General features: G+C 33.6%; 1 protein-coding gene across 1 annotated transcript in view; it reads left to right on the top strand.

Annotated features, from left to right (window-relative positions):
* The window catches only part of Orp8 (Oxysterol-binding protein-related protein 8), a 61,335-nt gene that overhangs the window by 26,965 nt on the left and 16,006 nt on the right, over positions 1-18,364 (top strand). The window contains exons 5-6 of the mRNA XM_089103052.1: positions 2,884-2,980; positions 5,909-6,105. Of these exons, the coding sequence (XP_088959178.1) occupies positions 2,884-2,980; positions 5,909-6,105 (294 nt within the window). The remainder of the gene's footprint in view (positions 1-2,883; positions 2,981-5,908; positions 6,106-18,364) is intronic.

The raw sequence follows: 18,364 nt of genomic DNA, 5'->3' as shown, positions 1-18,364 counted from the left end.
TTGGGAAATTATGGGCGTGGAGTGGGGTTTCGCTTTCTAATCACTTTTGACTCTTAATAAGGGCATTATATGTTCCAACTTCGAATCAAATGAACCCCATCTGAAGTTTATACGACCATCCATTCCATAACAACCATATATGCCCCCAGGGGCATATTACAGCCCTTGCCCCACCCTGAAATTTCTGTTCGGATTGTGAAATTACTGGGTGTCACCATCTCAAGTGCCTCAAAATGGCATTACCATATTAATGATATTTCAAAACGCACAAATGCTACATTTCCCCTCCTTAAATTCCTTAAAAAATCTAAAATCCGATTCTTTTGATGTATCTACTGGTATTAAAATTCCGTTTTTTAGAGTTTTGGTTACTAATGAGCCGGGGGGGGGGGTCTGTGTCAACAATGAAGGCATTGTTATAAGTTTTTTAGACTCTTTTGAACAAAAGTGCTATCTACAAATTTCAATCAGACATGATTGGTGAAAAGAAGGGTAGTCGAAGGTGGAGGGGCTAGTTGCCCTCCATCACTTTTGACTCATAAAAGGGAATTAGAAATTCCAATTTTCAAACAAATGAGCCTCCTCTAAAGACTATACAACCATCCCTTGCGTAAGAACCTTTAATGCCCCGGGCATAACATACAACCCCTGCCCCCAGACTCTGGGGGTTTGATTCAACCCCAAAAGCCTTGTTGTGTGATCCTTGGACTATTTTGAATAAAATGGCCGTCTCAAAATTTTATTGGATGCATTTCTGGAAAATATGACGCTGGGGAGGCGTAGCTGCACTCCAATCACTTTGACTCATAAAAAGGGCACTAGAACTTGTGATTACCAATCCAATAAACCCCCTCCGAAGCTTATACGATCACTCTTCCTATAAAAACCTTATACAAGTATGTCCCCGGGACGTAACCCTTGCCGCTAAGGCTGTGGGGGGTGGGGGGTCATTCTAAAAGACATAATTTCCGGACCTTTCAACTACGCAGAACAAAATGGTTATCTCAAAATTTTGTCTGGATGTGTTTGGGGAAATGATGGACATGGGAGGGGCAATGGTTACCCTCTAATAATTTTCGACTATAAAAAAAGACAACAGCCCCTTCATTTTCCAATTGAATGAGCTTTTTTTTAAGTTTCTACGACAACTCCTTCTATACGAAGTGTGATGGTCTAAAAATAAAAAAAACAACACATTTTTTTTAGAGAGAGAAGATTTATATATATTTATTAAACCAAAGAAAACAAAAACAGTAATAACAGCCACCCCGAGAAGTAAAAAAAACTTGTCTGAGGGGGTGGCAAAAATACGTTAGAAAATGATACAGGACAAAGAAAAAAAATATATTTTTTAACCAATGGTACGACCTAATCGGCACCACAAACCTTACAACAAACAAATTCAACAATACTATTAAAATTATACCCCGAGAGGCCACAATAAGGTACTCAATTATGTATTTACACCCCTCCCCCCCCCCCAAAAAAATAAAACAAGAACAAAAGGACTAAAATTCATTATTAGTAAAAAGGATTTCTTTTATTTCTCTCTCGAAAAAAGAAATATCACTATTATTTTTAAAACTATGATCTAGATTATTCCAACTTCTAATTCCCCTATGAAGCAAAGAAAAAAGGTCGACCGGGTCGAAACAATCAATGAAATATTAAGCTCTCCAGAAGATCGAGTGTCATAATTGTGGATCCTGGATCTCAAATTAACTAAACTGTCAAAACATGAAAGATTTGTACCATGTTGTAGCCTAAAAATAAACAAAAGCGTATACAACTCTCGTAGTCCAGATGCTGGTAGTATCCTTATACGCTCGTAGACGTTCTGCACCGAGTCCTGGGGTTGTAAACCAACCAACAAACGAACTGTACCAAGCTAAACGCCAAACGCATTGTGCCAACATCGTTCTTTACTTAGGCAGCGCTATCGCGCTGTCTATGATTATGTAAACCGTTTTTTTCTATTTGTCTTGTTTTTTTTTTATTGAAACTGTAAAACAAAACCAATGGGTCTTTTCTTTTGGTTTTTATTTCGGTTTGTATTTCATATTTTGAATTTAATTTCAAAAATTGTAACTATTGGTCGTCCCTATGTACAAAGCATGGGGTCCTCTTTGCCAACCATCATTCCCTTTGCCAAAAACATAAAATTTTTAAAATTTTGTATAGTTGGTAAAAAGAAATGGTTACTACATCTAGATAACACTTATCTTCCCCAGGAATTTCCTGGGATAGGGGATTACCAAGTGAGGAACCCCGGAATGGGATATCTTAAGATTTGCACCCAAATCCACTTATTTTTCTCAATTGTTTTAGATTTTCAGCCCCTTTCGCTACTAAAAACTTTGACCCAAATACCATTTCTTTTTACTATCTGATTAATAGAAGTTAGAATGTTAGATTCTCTATTTTCCTGATAATTTGATGAATCCTACCAGCAAACTCAAACTACCAGGCAGGTAAATATATACCAAATCATATTATTGAGTTAGGAATAAAGTGAATACACCATTCGATGCCTTTTTTTTATGCCTATTACGAATATAATAATCATTTATATTGAAAATGAATTTCATCCCCCCCCCTATATATGCCGATTCAGGGTATATATTTCTACAATAGGGGTGGGGGGTGGGGTTCAAATTTGGTTTCTGATGTAAATGGGAGGTAAGTTTAAACTTTAACCCCCCCCCCCTAATGTAGAAATATATACCCTGAATTGGCATATATAGGGGATGGGGGGGGGGCTAAAAAGGCATCGATTGGTGTATTCACTTTATTCCTAACTCAATAATAGGATTTGGTATATATTTACCACCAGGCAAACTACCTAAATACGTATCCCACGATTTTGATTTTATTCTTTTGCAGGTCTCTCATCATCCGCCTATTTCTGCATTGTATGTCACAAATCGACAAGAAGGCTTTACAATGTCTACAGCAATATGTACTAAGTCTAAATATCATGGTATGTACGTTTCTCTTCTATATGGTTGACCTTATCCTTAATTTACCCCCCCCCCCCGATGCCAGATGCTTTACTTGGTTTAGAATTAAGATGAAATGTATTTTAAAGTAATTTAAAGACTTATTGTTTGAAACCGAAAATTGGCTGAAATATTCTACACAAAGTTGGCATGGAAAAAATTAGGTTTTAAATTAAAATAACTATTTTCTTTGCTTACATTTAGTTTATATAAATGTGCACTAAATGTAGAGGAACAGAGCACGGGTTAAATATTAAATTTTCCCCCTTCTCCTTTAAAAGAGAATTGGCTGAGGGATATCCTCACGGATGATGGATATCTTGGATGAGGGATTGGCTTAGGGATAGGTCGAGAGCATCCTCTCGAAAAATTGCATGGAAATATCATGAAAATGCAGGCAATGTCTAAATATTTATATATATCCTGAAGATGTTGTAAGATCAGCTGAACTTCAATGATTTCCTATAGCTCCTATAGTAGTAAGAACAAATGTTTACGTTTGAGACTAAAGTAGCAGATAGCTTTCAGCTAGCTTTTCCAAATAGGTCTAAGGCGAATCAGCAAATCAATTAAAAAAGAACATTATTTAAAAAATTATTACTATATCAGTTAATCCATCCATCGTAGTTTTAAATTCTATTTTGGAAAGAAGACCTGTGTTCTAGTGAACCGCAGAAACGCGTCATCCAGAACCTAGTTCTTATTTAAGGAGACAATGAATCCTCTTTTAAATGATTAATTTTTACAAAATAAAGGTAAACGTTGCAATAAAACATAATTTACGCTTGCTTTACGTTCATTTTTTTATATTTAAGGAAAGACATCATCATATTTCCAAATCTACGGAAACGACGTAATGTTGTAATTTTTTTTTCAAAATCCTATAATTAGAAAATCTAATAATATGGCTTCTCTAGGAAATGCGTCTTTTGTAGGTTTCAATAATTTAAAATGTTTGGGACTACGTAATGCTGTATTTGGAAACTGCTGTTTTCAAATATGGCGCAGGTGAATTAGTAGAAGAAGAAAAAATAGCTTCAAAAAAAATAATAAAAAAATGAGCGGATGAAGGAAGAAAATAAATTTAAATGATTATTCGAAACGATAATGAAGACACTTGGTTTGAATTTTATAACGTGTAAAATAAAAGTGTAACTAGTAACACTTTTTTTTTAAAGGCTAGTGCTCTGTACCACAGAAAAATACAATAGGTCTATGAATTATAAAAAAAAAAAAAAAAAAAAAAAAAAAAAAAAAAATATTAAAGACAAATCTTCACGAAAAGGTGTTAAAGAGGGAATAAAAGAAAATAGTCATGCAGAAGATATTACCAACCGATAAAAAAAATATTCAGTTAATAAGGGATCAAAATAATAAGAATGAACAAACTAATAGAGTTCTTAAATTAACTTGAGTTATTTATGACATTTAGTCGATTGTGAATAGAATAAAAAATACGTATAACTGCAGCGACAATTATGTATGCCATTCTTAATTTCTAGAATTTAACATTATTCAAATTTATAGCACAAAATTTTTGACTGATCAATCAAAGTCAAGAGTTGGGTAGGAAAAGTTTTTGTGTCTTTAACAGGACTCTAGAAAAATATAGAAAGACATAGTATTAGTAGAGAATAATTGGGATCAAACTAGGGTTCGCACAAGCTCTTCGGATCGATTTCTCGACATTTTAATTTTACGCTTCTTGAACACAAGTGTGATGCTAATATCAAAAAAAACTTGTCATTCATAAAACATGTTTTGTTTTTTTTATCGTCAGGCATGACTGTGGTGTAGCTCGGGCATAAGAAAACTATATGTAAAATGATTAAAATGATGCAAGTCTCTCTTTTAACCGGGTTCAACTTTCCACTCTTCACTAAGAAAATAATTCTAAGAACTAAGAAAAGTAATTAGTGCTTGAGAAATAATAAGCGAAAGAATTAGAGAAAATTAAAGCAAACTTTGCAAAGATCGTTACGTAAGACTGTCAAAGTAAGATCAAAATCTGTTTAATTTTACTACAAGAAAAGTCTCTGATACAATCTATCAGCGAAAAGTTCAATTTAAACTTAAATTTAACACACAAAATTGTGTTTGAAAATCTACCGAAGAAATTTATTTTTTCTTGATAGCAGTCAACTTTAAAAATCCAAATGAAAAACTGCGGGGGAGGGGGCGAAAATTGCATCTTTCAGTGTACCGAAGCACGCTATTTTCTTCTGGTTGTTTTGCTTACTAATCCAAATATATATCGATAATATGTGATCGAAACATCCCGAGTTTTTGTCATTCTTTTCACTGGGTAATAAAAGGATTAATCCCTTTTTGAACTACTATTTTTACGTCAGGGAAAGGCAGTGTGGTCTTTGAAAATGCTTAAAATAGTGTAAGTAATAAATAATGAATGAACACAACTAGTGTCGGAATAAGTTATGCCAACACATACAATCTATAAATACTTTGATGACAACTAAAATGGTTTAACTAGTTAATATTTATGTATATTTAAATTTGAATTGTTTTTTTAGCCTATCTGCCAATTTATAAATGTAAAATATTACAAAAACATTTCACATTATAAGAAACATTTATAAAAAAAAGAAATGAAAAAACAGAACAGGAATCCCAGAAGTTTTGGCTGCCTCCCTTTGTTACTAAAAAAAAGGCACTTAGTTTTAACTCTATCTTTGGGTACCCATGAAAACAAACCTTGACAATGGCTATTCGAGAAAGAGAAAAAAAAGATCAAAATGGGTAGTCATACATGATGCTTAGAAACTAAATGGAAACTTCATTATTATTATTTTGTCTGTCTTTGTAAATATAGGCCTCTAATATACCCTTTCGGATTTATGAATATTAATTTGTTTACTTTTATTATATAATTAATTTGTTCTATTATATAGGCAATTCTTTATCCGCCTTGTTGGATGGCGAGGCTCGTTTGACATTATTGAGTCGTGGTGAAGACTATTTTATCACAATGCCGTATGCCTACTGCAAAGGGATATTTCTTGGAGCACTTAACATGGAGCTAGGTGGAGATGTGACTCTCCGCTGTGATAAGACAGGATATTCTGCTGATTTGACGTTTAAATTGACTGTGAGTTGTTTTGTAACAGTTCTACTTCACAATTCTATCTTCACAGGAGCTTGGGCACCTTTGAATAGCACAGGCAAAAAGGCTGAATCTGCTTAACGGTAGGACGGCTGAAGCTACTTAACGTTTAGAGGGAATGAAACCTGCTTAGCGTTAGGAAGATTCAAGTTACTTACTGGTTGAAGGATTGAGTTACTTAAAACGAATATAAATAAAAGAGCTCGAAATTTTCAAAACAAAATTTGTTCTTTTATAAATTTTTTAATTTTGTTTATTTTTTTTCAACTTTGATTTGCTCCTTGCTGGGCATTTTTTATTTTTCTCCAAATTAAAATTTTTTAAAGTTATAAATGTTAGATATAGCAACTATTTTTCTTGAATTGGTATTGTCTCTTTTCATTGTTATTTCTATTTGACAACGCTGTTTTTATGACACACTGGGCACCTGAAGAACGATAAGTACTGGGCCCTTGTAGGTGTGCCTATGTAAGCTCGGTAGTTTCGGCTTCTATGCTTCTGGGACTCTTGCTTGCCCGGTCTCTGGTCAATTTCTTTCACCCATAATATTGGACTGGGTCTATGGGATTGGGATGGATGCTATGTTATATGAAATATTTGGGCTATTTAAGAAATATATTATAAGTTAAATTAACTAAGATTTTCTTTAATAAATTAGATAAAAAGAAAAACAAAAAAGGAAGAAAAAACTATAAAAGGATTGAAACTACTTAAAACTTATTTTTAGAAATAGATCAAAATTTTAAGATTCGAATTTTTTTCTGTGATATCTTGTTTTTATCCCTTGTTCAGCTTTTCTTCATGTTTTTTTATTTGACGATTTCATATTGCTACTTGAAAACTTGTGATTTACGATATACTTTAAAAGCATATTAATTTAGTCTTTATGGTTCAATAATAATAGTAGTAATTGAATTTGAAAAGTGCTACGAAAGGCTATGCTTCAAACAGGGTTGTATCCAAATTTTTGTGGTTGGGGGAGGGGGGGGGGAAGGGTTGCAAAAGTATTTTTTTCGGGAGGGGGGGCTGCAAAAAAATTTTCAAAAAAACGCATCAAAAACATGTTTATATTCAGTTCTGTAACGTTTTTACGAGTCGAACATACATTTCGGGGTGGGTGGGCTCAAACCCCATAACTTGCGATGTATAGCTCAAGTATGTGACCTTATTCAAAATTGGTCGGCTACAATTAATCCACCAATCAGAAGCTAGTTTACAAATTTAAGATCCGTGCAGTATTTTCTAAGATAGCAATTTAAAAAGCACGTAAAAAAATACTAATTAATGTAAAAATGAGAAAAATAACTTTCATTTTATTTCGAATCTCCTATAATTTATCCCTTAAAATAATGGAGAACATGGGGCTACGTTTAAACACTGGGACGTTTATTTCTTCTAGAACTACGTATTTATGTCAGGTGCTATTTATTTGTTCATTGAATGGTCGTAACAGATTGTGATGCTAGAAAGACAATATTACCGAGCACTCAAATCTCATGTCTAGAAAATAAATAGCAGGGGTAAGAAGTAGAACAGATAAATTTATAGAAAATAGTGTTGAGCAAGAAGACACTTACCTCATATTAAAAGAAAGAAAACACTCTGAAATGTGTGTAGCGCCATCTAGATACCTGCGTTGTAGAAGAGTATAGGTTTCTTTGTGTGTTTCCTATTATGCATCTGGGAAGATCATCGCACCCCAGATACTTTGTTTCTTTGGAGTCAGAAGTATGCATAGTCAAAAACAATAATAGTGGATGTCAGAAGATGTCTGTGCCAGAAACAATGAATAGATCTAAAGTCCAATTTTCTGAGGTTGCGAATCTTTCGTAGTGCAATCTTTCGGTCAGCTTAGTCGGACGATGAATTTTAATAAGTGCACACGCTTTCTGAGTCCCTCGAAACGATTTTTTGCATGTCCAAACAGTACAATTGAGGATTGAAGTCCAAAACAACACTGGTATCTACTTGTCATAAGTTATCACTTTTTACAGCAAAAAAAAAATAAAAAAATAGTAGAGTTGATTTGCAATAATACAGATTACCTCCAACACAAGTAACTTGTTATTTACAAATCTGAACGACGAGTGATCATGATGAGTGAGCGATTAGTTATAGTAGCATACTAACTTTTTGAAACGTATAGAAAAGTTGTCAATTTAAACAAAGATATTTCGAAGTTTATTCTCTCGGGATTACTTGAAGAAAAGTAACTAAATTTCAGTGTAGGTTTGAATGTACGGTCGCTTAAGTGCGTTATTTGAAAAACGGATCCATGATCTTCTATTTTGTTTAATTTATCCACATATTAAATATTTTGCCAGTTTAACATTCGATTTAACAGCTTTCAGAGGCAACGCTGTAGCGTTGCCTATAGTAAAGGCCATACGGCTCCAATGTTTTATTATTTATTCTTATTATTATTATTATTTTTTCCTAGAGGCACTTCATATGGAAGGGGTCGTCGTAGAAACTTCAAAGGGAGCTCATTCGATTGGAAATCGAGAGTTCTAGTGCCATTTTTAATAATCGAAAGTGATTGGAGGTAAACTAGACCCCCCCCCCCCCACGGCCATCATTCCCCCAAACACATCCAATCAAAATTTTGAGATAGCCATTTTGTTCAGCGTAGTTGATTTCCAGATAGAAAATATGTTTTGAGGAGGACACGTCCCCACGACCCTCAGGGCAAGGGGCTTTAAGTTTATGCCCTGGGGGCATATAAGGTTTTTATAGGTTTTGTCGTAGAAACTTCAAAACAGGCTCATTCAATTGGAAATTCAAAGGGCTAGTGGCCTTTTTAATAGTCGAAAGTAATTGGAGGGCAACTAGCCGCCCCCCCCCACGCCCATCATTACCCCAAACACATCCAATCACAATTTCGAGATAGCCATTTTGTTCAGCGTAGTTGATTTCCAGATAGAAAATATGTTTTTGAAGAGGACACGTCCCCACAACCCTCAGGACAAGGGTTTTTAGTTACGCCTTGGGGGCATATAAGGTTTTTACAGAAGGCGTTGTCGTAGAAACTTCAAAAAACGCTCATTCGATTGGAAATTCAAAGGGCTAATGCCCCTTTTAATAGTCGAAAGTGATTGGTGGGCAACTAGCCCCCCACGCCCATCATTCCCCCAAATACATCCAATCAAATTTTGCGATAGCCATTTTGTTCAGCGTAGTTGATTTCCAGATAGAAAATATGTTTTCGAGGAGGACACTCCCTCACAACCCTCAAGGCAAGGGTTTTAAGTTATACCCTGGGGCATATATGGTTTTTATAGAAGGCTTTGTCGTAGAAGCTTCAAAAAGGGCTCATTCGATTGGAAATTCAAAGGTCTAGGGCCCTTTTTAATAGTCGAAAGGGATTTGAGGGCAACTAACCCCCCTGTCACACCCACCTTTTCCCCAAACACATCCAATCAAAAATTTTAGACAGTCATTTTATTAAATGTAGTTTTAATAAAATGGAAATTTTATGTTTGAGCAGGACACTCCCCCCACAGCCTTCAGGGGCAAGGGTTATAAGTTATACCCTGGGGGCATATATGGTTCTTATAGAAGGAATGCTCGTATAAACTTCAGAGAGGGCTCATTTGATTGGAAATTGAAAGTTCTAGTTCACTTTTTAAGCGTCAAAAGATATTGGAGGGTCAGCCCCCCCCCCCCTAAATCCTTTTTACCCAAATGCATCCAATAAAAATTTTAAAATAGATATTTTGTTAAAAAAGTTCAAAGATCATATAACAAAAATTCCGGTGTTGACACAACCCAGCTGGGCCCGGGGGCAGGCGTTGTAAGTTATGCCCTGGGGGCATATATTGGTCTTATGGAAGTGGTGCTCGTATTAACTTCAAAGAGGGATCGTTTTTTTGGAAATTGAAAGTTCTAGTTCACTTTTTAAGAGTCAAAAGATATTGGAGGGCACCTAGCCCCCCCCCCTCCCACGCCATTTTTCCTCATACCCATCCGATAAGAACTTTGAGATAGATTTTTTTTTAAATAGTTCAAAGACCTTACCCTCCCCCCGCTCCTACTGTCTACGCTAAAGTTTTCTTCTTTATGCCAACTACGCTGCCCCCACCCCAAAAAGGTTAAAAAGGTAAAGTTTTGTATGGGAAGAAAGTTAAAAGTTTCAAGAAATTTCGAAGGGACGTTAAGACATATCAAAATACACTAATAAGAACTAGAAAAAGAATTTTCTATCCAATTACTCCCAGAAATTCTCTGAAACTGAAAATGCTAAAATACTTAAAATTACAGCAATACTTAAAATAAGGTTAAAATACATACTTTGCGATAAATGCTAAATTATTTTGGCACAAAAAATCCGAAAAATGGTCTAATAAAAACTATTCTGTTCTTTCTGCATCAACAAATGAAATAGCCTAACTACTGTCTTTTGAAACTATTTTTTCGATCCATTCATTGTTGCGTGAAAAAATCACGTTTGATTTATCAGAGGCATGTAATTAAGTTGTCTATAGCAAAGGCTATAAGGCTTCAATGTTTTATTATTATTAATTAAAAAAAAACCTTGCATAAAAATAAGTTTTCTAAGAAGAGTAAAGAGCCATATTGAACTCAGGACCAACAGAAATTAATTTCTATTATAGTTAAAACTCAAAAAGACCAGAAATTAGTGCTAAAGAATAAACGAAACCTCGAACGAACAGAAATTAAAATTAACTATCCTACAAACATAAAGATAACCGGTGCAAACATAAATGAATGAATAAATCTTATATAGCTTCAATATTTTTTTTTATTATTTCCTCCCCAGAGGTGCTTTATATGCAAGGGTTAAAAATACCATTTTTTAAAAATAGTTGAAAGGTTAAATAACAAAACTCTGGAGTCGACGAAACACCCCAGGGCCCGGGGGCAGGAAGGGATTCTCGTATAAACTGCAGAGAGGGCTCATTTGATTGGCAATTGGAAGCTCTAGTCCAGATTTTAAGAGTCAAAAGTGATCAAAGGGCAACTAACCCCCGCATGCCCTTTTTCCAAAAATATATCAGGTAAAAATTTTGAGGTAGCCATTTTGTTAAAAAATAAAGTTCAAAGGTCAGATAACGAAAACTCCGGGGTCGACACATGTTGGAAAAACATAATATTTGTAATATAATTCGTTTTATAACTAATTAATCATTAATTATAATAATTATATATACTAATGAATCATAATTTATATCCGGGGGGCATATATAGCTGTTTTGGAAGGAATTCTCGTATAAACTTCAGAGAGGGCCCATTTGGAAATTCGAAGTTCTAGTTCAGTTTTTAAGAATCAAAAGTGATCAAAGGGCAACTAGCCCCTCCCTCACGCCCTTTTTCCCCCAAATACATCAGATAAAAATTTTGAGGTAGTCATTTTGTTAAAAAAAACAAAATCAAGGGTCAGATAACAAAAACTCCGGGGTCGACACATGTTGTACAAACATAATATGTGTAATATAATTCGTTTCATAACTAATTAATCATTTGAAAAAAATAAGTTATTTAAAATCAATGAATCAGTACAAATGTAGAGCATTGACCTATGACAATCTGTTCAGAAAATATTGAAAAGGTAGTCAATGAAAAACATTCACGCCAAACCTTATTTCGTTTCAGACGGATGGATAAACCCATCTGATAAAAATTTGAGGTGACCATTTTGTTAAAAATAGTTCAACCATCAGATATTAAAACTCCAGGGTCGACACAACCCCCCAGGGCTAAGAGACAGGCGTTGTAAGTTATACTGTGGGGATATATATGGTTCTTATAGAAGGGATACTCGTATAAACTTCAGAGAGGACTCATTTGACTGAAAATAGAAAGCTCTAGTTCACTTTTAAACAGTCAAACGAGACTGAAGCTTAATTAGTCCCCACACGCCCTTTTTCCCCAAACCCATCCAAAAAAAATTTGAGATAGCAATTTTGTTAAAAAGAGGTCAAACATCAGATATTAAAACTCCGAGGTTGACACAAACCCATTTTTCCACTTTGATATTGTTACTTTGATATTAGTTTTGATACTTTGATGAATAATTTGATTATTTTTTTTTAAGTTTGATTTTGAAATCAGGAATTTACAAAAACTTGAAATTTTTTGCAATAAAAAACGAACAAAAATTAATTAAAAAAAACTTTCCGAAAAATAAGTTTTTCAAAGAAAAGTTAAGGCCATTTGAAACTTAAGCTCAGCAGATACAAATACCTTCTATAATTCAAACTCAAAACGAGCAGAAATTACAATTAAAGAATAAATGAAACCCAAAACGAACAGAAATTAAATAAACAATCATAGCAAAAACACACAACAAGTAAGTAATAAAAAAAAGGTCTTAAAGCGAGTAATGCTTAGATTGAATATGAAAATCAAAATTAAAACGAAAAAAAATATTTTTCTATTGAAGTATAAATGAAATTTAAAACGAACAGAAATTAAATAAACAATCAGTGCAAACAAACATAAAACTATATGCGGCTTGAACAGTCTTGGAAAGTATAAACACCATCAAACTGAATATTTGATGTGTAATGATATCAATTGTTGAAAGATCCATCAGTTCAAGAATTTATCTTGAAAAGTTGTTTAAAGTTGTTTAAAGCTCTTTTTAAAGTTGTTAAAGACGAATATAGTTTCCTTTCCTAACTGTAAATAAAAGCCAAAAGCCTACTGCGTCATTGGCGCTTAACTGAAAACAATCTATGTTTCAATTATGTTCTTTTTTAGTCCTTACGGCATCGAAAACAAAAATAAAATTATAGTTAAATAAAATCTTGAACTGATGGATCTTTCAACAGTTAATATCATTATACATCAAATATTCATTTTGATGTTGTTTATACTTTCCAAGACTGTTCAAGACGCATATAGTTTTATGTTTGTTTGCATTGATTGTTTATTTAATTTCTGTTCGTTTTAAGTTTCATTTATACTTCAATAGGAAAATGTTTTTTTTCGTTTTAAGCTTGATTTTCATATTCATTCTAAGCATTACTCGCTTTAAGATATATTTGTTCATTTATATTATTACTTGTTATGTTTTTGCTATGATTGTTTATTTAATTTATGTGCGTTTCGGGTTTCATTTATTCTTTAATAATAATTTCTGGTCGTTTGGAGCTTGAATTTTATAAGGTATTTATATCTGCTGAGCTTAAGTTTAAAATGGCCTTTGATTTTCTTTGAAAAACTTATTTTTCGGAAAGTTTTTTAAAATTAATATCCCAAAACATTGAGTAAGTTGGTAGTTTTCGGTCACAGAACTTGTAACCTATTGCTTCCATCTGAAATATTTCTTTTCTCTACGGATTTTCGATTCATTTCAGGCTACCCGTCACGTCCAGTGCCTATTAAAAGTCGAGAGATCTCTTTAGCGGTCAATATTTTGAGCCTTGTGGTATATTCTAGAAATTGCTTAAACAAAGATTTTTGGATATAAAAGCTTTCGAAATGGTCGCTCCAGTGGATAGACATGAGCTTTCCCGAAGATTTACATAAGTTTACCCCTTTAAAGAAAATTGACCCCTTTTCTCTTTGAATCAATCATTATACAGAATTGCTCCTAGTCTCCTGAGTTTGCATTAGGAGCAGTAATTATTATTATGATTGTTCATCTCCGTATTACACAGCTATCAATTAACTCTTCGCTTAAAGTTTCATAAGCTCTAAGTTTAGTTTCAAAATCGCTTAGCTTAACCTTCTACAGAGAAGAATTACATAAAACCTTTTTATGTATCTTTTACGGATGAAATTATTCAAACGATTCAAGCAGGTCCACACATTGAATTAATCGATGAATTAATATAAATTGTTTTTCATGATCAAACATCTTGATCATGGTTGCAGCGGTAGCTGCAACCTAGTAAAGAGCGAACCACAGCCCATAGTAATCAAAAGTTGAAAAACGTGTTTTCAAAAAAACTGTCTGGTAAAACAAAAATCTCCATCAGACGATGAATCAGGATTATTATCACTCGCTTCGACTGAATTTAAAGGTAAAATTTTATTGCGAAAACACAGTTGTAGTGGTTTCGAACAAGGGAACGAAATCCCTCAAAAATGTCGTCAGATTAAATTAAAAAGTGAATCGATGGAATAAGCATTGGCCAAAACCTGTTGAAAAATAAGTACAGCCCCCCACCTTGAACACCAAGGAAATTCACCTTTTGGCATGGGTAGCACTGATGTGTCTCGCTTCTTTTTTTTTTTTTCTAGAAGGGCTAGGGGGTGGCCAGAGCATCATAGAGAGGTGTGTAATAGCTCATTCGAAAGGGAATTAAATTTGTAAGTGCCCTTTTTAAGTGAGCAAAAAGATTGGAGGGCAGACAGCCCCCCATCCCTACAGGCCCCCTCCCCCCAACTAGTCCTATAAAAATTTTGAGATAGTCATTTTGTTTAACATACTTCAAAGGTCCAATATATATGGTTTTGATGACGATATAACCCTCCGTAGTCCCAGGGGAAGGGCTGTGTGTGGTATCGGGCGTATCGATATCGCACGTATCGGTATCGTGCGTATTGGTATCGCATCTATCGTATCGGGAATATCGGTATCCGCTGTTGTTTTTTTAGTCATTTTCTAGGCTCATTTTTATTAAAGCATGTCCCGGCAAGGTATCATCATTGCAGCGGCAGCTGCAACCTAGTAAAGAGCGAACCACAGCCCATAGTAACCTAAAGTCAAATAACGCGTTTTGAAAAAAACTGCCTAGTGAAAAAAAAAATTCCCATCTGACACTGACTCACGTTAACTATTATTTTGGTTCGTCTTAAAAGTAAAAGTTTATTGCTCGAAAAAGATCAAAATGAAAAGTGTACCATTGGAATAAACATGGTCAAAACCTTGTACAGGGAAGTTACAGTCCCCCTCCCTAAACAACAAGGAAAATCATTTTTTTGCATCGGTAGCACTGATATGTATCCCGTTTTGTTGTTGTTTTTTTTCCTTTTTTTCAACAGGTCTAGCGGGCTACCAAAACCTCATACAGAGATTCTCATTGACTTATTCAAACGTTATTTTTCATACCTAAATTCTTTTTATAAATTTTGCCATCTACAAGTACTATATGGCACTAAAATGGCACTTTCTGCTATTCCTCAAAGGGTGGCACTAGCAGGTTACCATAATATCGCTCATACAAAAGATATTGCACATATCTACGTCTTTCACATAAATTCTAAGATCATCAAGTTCAAATGGCACTAAAAACGGCACTTTTGATGTCGTGTCTCAAGTGGAAAAGCTTCAGGAAAAACAAATGATTTCCAACAAAATGTTTTGCTCGAATTCAAACAAATAAAAAAAAATCTAATTTTTCTGTTGGAATTGTGACTTGCTTATTTAATTCAAACAAGTCGCAAAAAAATTCAATTTTTCTGTTGGAATTGTGACTTGCTTATTGAATTCGAACAAATTATTGAAATTATTAAGATTTATATACTTTTCAGTAGAAAAAATGTAATTTTCACCGTAAATAGGTTATATCAATCAGCACGGTTTGAACTTCAACAGTAGTTTGAAGTTTCTTGAATATCATTTTAAATTTGACTATAGGACCATTGAAAGCAATATGTTCAGTATTAGTTCAATTGAAATATTTGAATTATAGCAGAAAAGGGGGAATGCTAATTGAATTTTGAGCATAAAAAGATAATCATAAAAATAAGGAAATATATTTTTACTTTGAAACAAGTTGAGCTTTCTTGTCTGCAAAATGAACACGCAGAAATTTATGTACGAAAATTATCTTGTAACTTTTACAATCGCTTTTTTTTAAATACATTTTTTTGGAGTTTCTGTAGGTAGAAAATTTCTTTATATGCTACCCTAACCTTAACAGTACTAACGGTGAAAATATATTACTTTCTGAATTCAATTTTTTCTAATCAAGAACGAAAATCCTTTTGTGGGAACAACTTATGTTTTTCCGATGAACGTCATTTTTGAAATGAGACCCAAAAAACGTTTCAAAAAAAATTCTTCCCTGGATATGCCATAAATTTGCTGCTTACGCTGAATAACAAAGTAAGTAAATATATCGAAGAAAAGAAGATGCCTGTAAGGGTGTCTTAGTCTTTTGTATTTAAGTACATTAATCAACAGCCTCCCCACAAAAGAGGATGTCCTAGAATGGTGCACATTTCAACTGGACTCGAAAATACTACACTTTAATATCATGAATTGTGCTTCAAAAACTCCGGTTTGCTACAGGATGAATTAAAAGATAGGACGTTATCCCAATAAGTTTTATCAAACAGTTCATAGTGTTAAACTGTTATTAAGGAGCGACTCAGCTCAATTGTAACCGAAACTCAAAAATGGAATTTTGATAACAATTGATAAGAATAGGGTTTTTATGCAGATTGCAAATATATATATTTCATGACGTTAAATATCTACCCACCAAAGGCTCCAAGCCTCAGAAGAAAAAGGGATTTTGATGGATTAAGGGATTTTGAAAACAGGGAGCCTGATTTTCGAAAAAGGGAGAAACACCCCCCAAAAAGTCAAAAATCTTAATGTAAATTATACCTTCAGATTCAGCGTATCAGAAAATGTTATTGTGGGGGTTATGATCCCCTATCTGCACAAACGTGGAATTTATGTTTTTGCCAGAAGACTGATTACGGATGCTTTTCTATTTTTTTTTTTTTTTTTTTTGCTCTAGTGTCCTTTTTAAGAGACCGTAAAGATTGGAGGGCAACTAACTCCCAAGACCTAATTTGTCTCTTATTTTGTTTTCGAATGTTATGATTTGAGATCGATTTGACAAAAAAAATCATCTCCTTCAACTACCTACAAACGTATAATGTTAGAATATAATATTGCCTTTTCATTGGAAAAGGCACTTGTTTCATTTAAAAAAGTTGGAGAAACAACCGAAAGTGCACTTTGTGGGAATGTGCTATCAAATAAAATCCATAAAAAGCGATTAAGTATTAATACTTAATCGCTTTTTATGGATTTTATTTATGAGCCCAATTTTAATTTTGATTTTCATATTCAATCTAAGCATTACTCGCTTTAAGACCTTTTAACAGCTTTCTTTTGTTACAGTAGCCTTCTAGTTTCTGCTAGTCAGTAGGTGGTTTATAAAGCCCTGTCTTCATTATGGCTTTTTCAGGCGAAGTCGGCCGAGTAAAAACAGCTTTTCAGAAAACAAACGTTCCTGAAAAAAATGTATTATTTTGCGAAGTATGGATAATGAACTTTATGTTATACACTGAAGGTTTCTCTTAGCTGTTAAGGTTGTTTGCAGTATTCTTTTAAAGCTGTCTTATCTCCCATAGATCGGTGATAATTAGAAATTATATTAAAAATAAGTTTTCAACTGAAACTAAGAAGTAACACTAAAACTTAAAACGAGCATACATTATTCCGTATAAATAAAAAAGATTATGGCAGCGTTGTTTCTGCATTAAATTTTAATCAAAAACGAACAAAGATTAATTTAATAAAACAAAGTTTTTTCCGAGGGAAGTAAAGAGCGATGTTGAAACTTAAAACGGACAAAAATTATTACTTCACAGCATATTTAATATATGTTAATATAACTAGTACAAATAAACCAACTAAATATGTTTCCCTATGATTTTATGCTTATACAAAACTAGCGCTTTACTGAAAACACAAAATAATATAGGAGTTTTGGTACAGTAAAAGCAAACCAATAAAGGACAATTTTTTATAGAATCAAAATATTATCAATCCCTTTAAGGATCAATCCCTTTTAAGATAAAGCAACAATCCATTTTAGGGCTTTCTTTATTTTTTAAGTTTATTTGGCATCGCTTTGGCATAATGGTCCAGTTCAATGAACGGCTCTCGTTTTGGTTCTTAAAAGAAAATGTCATGATTAATTTGGACACAAGTTCGAAGTAAGGCCATCTTGATAGAATTAGGACTAGGCTATAGAATAGCTTTAGAATTTGTATCCTTGCTTGAAATTCACTCTTGTATACAGAGGAATAATCGGATTTCCAGAGTTCATATTATGTCTTATTTTATCTTCATTTCAAGTGATACTAAAGCATACATCTTACAATTTAAGACTGTATATTACCCACTAGTGATATTATAGCTGGTGAGATAAACATGCTGCTTGATAAATCAATCCAATATTTCTGTATGCTGTTCAATTACTTCGCAGTTATTAAAAAATATTTAGTTTCACGCTTATGTTTTTAAGATCATTTTAATTGTATACTGAAAGTTACTGACGTCACGACTGGTGTAAGACTATGAAAA

This window comes from Artemia sp. Qi Xiang Cuo, chromosome 2 (assembly GCF_049724085.1).
Source record: "Artemia sp. Qi Xiang Cuo chromosome 2, ASM4972408v1, whole genome shotgun sequence".
In the NCBI taxonomy this organism is placed as follows: Eukaryota; Metazoa; Arthropoda; class Branchiopoda; order Anostraca; family Artemiidae; genus Artemia; species Artemia sp. Qi Xiang Cuo.
The sequence above is the reverse complement of the archived record's forward strand: the minus strand, read 5'-3'. Positions and strand labels throughout refer to the sequence as shown.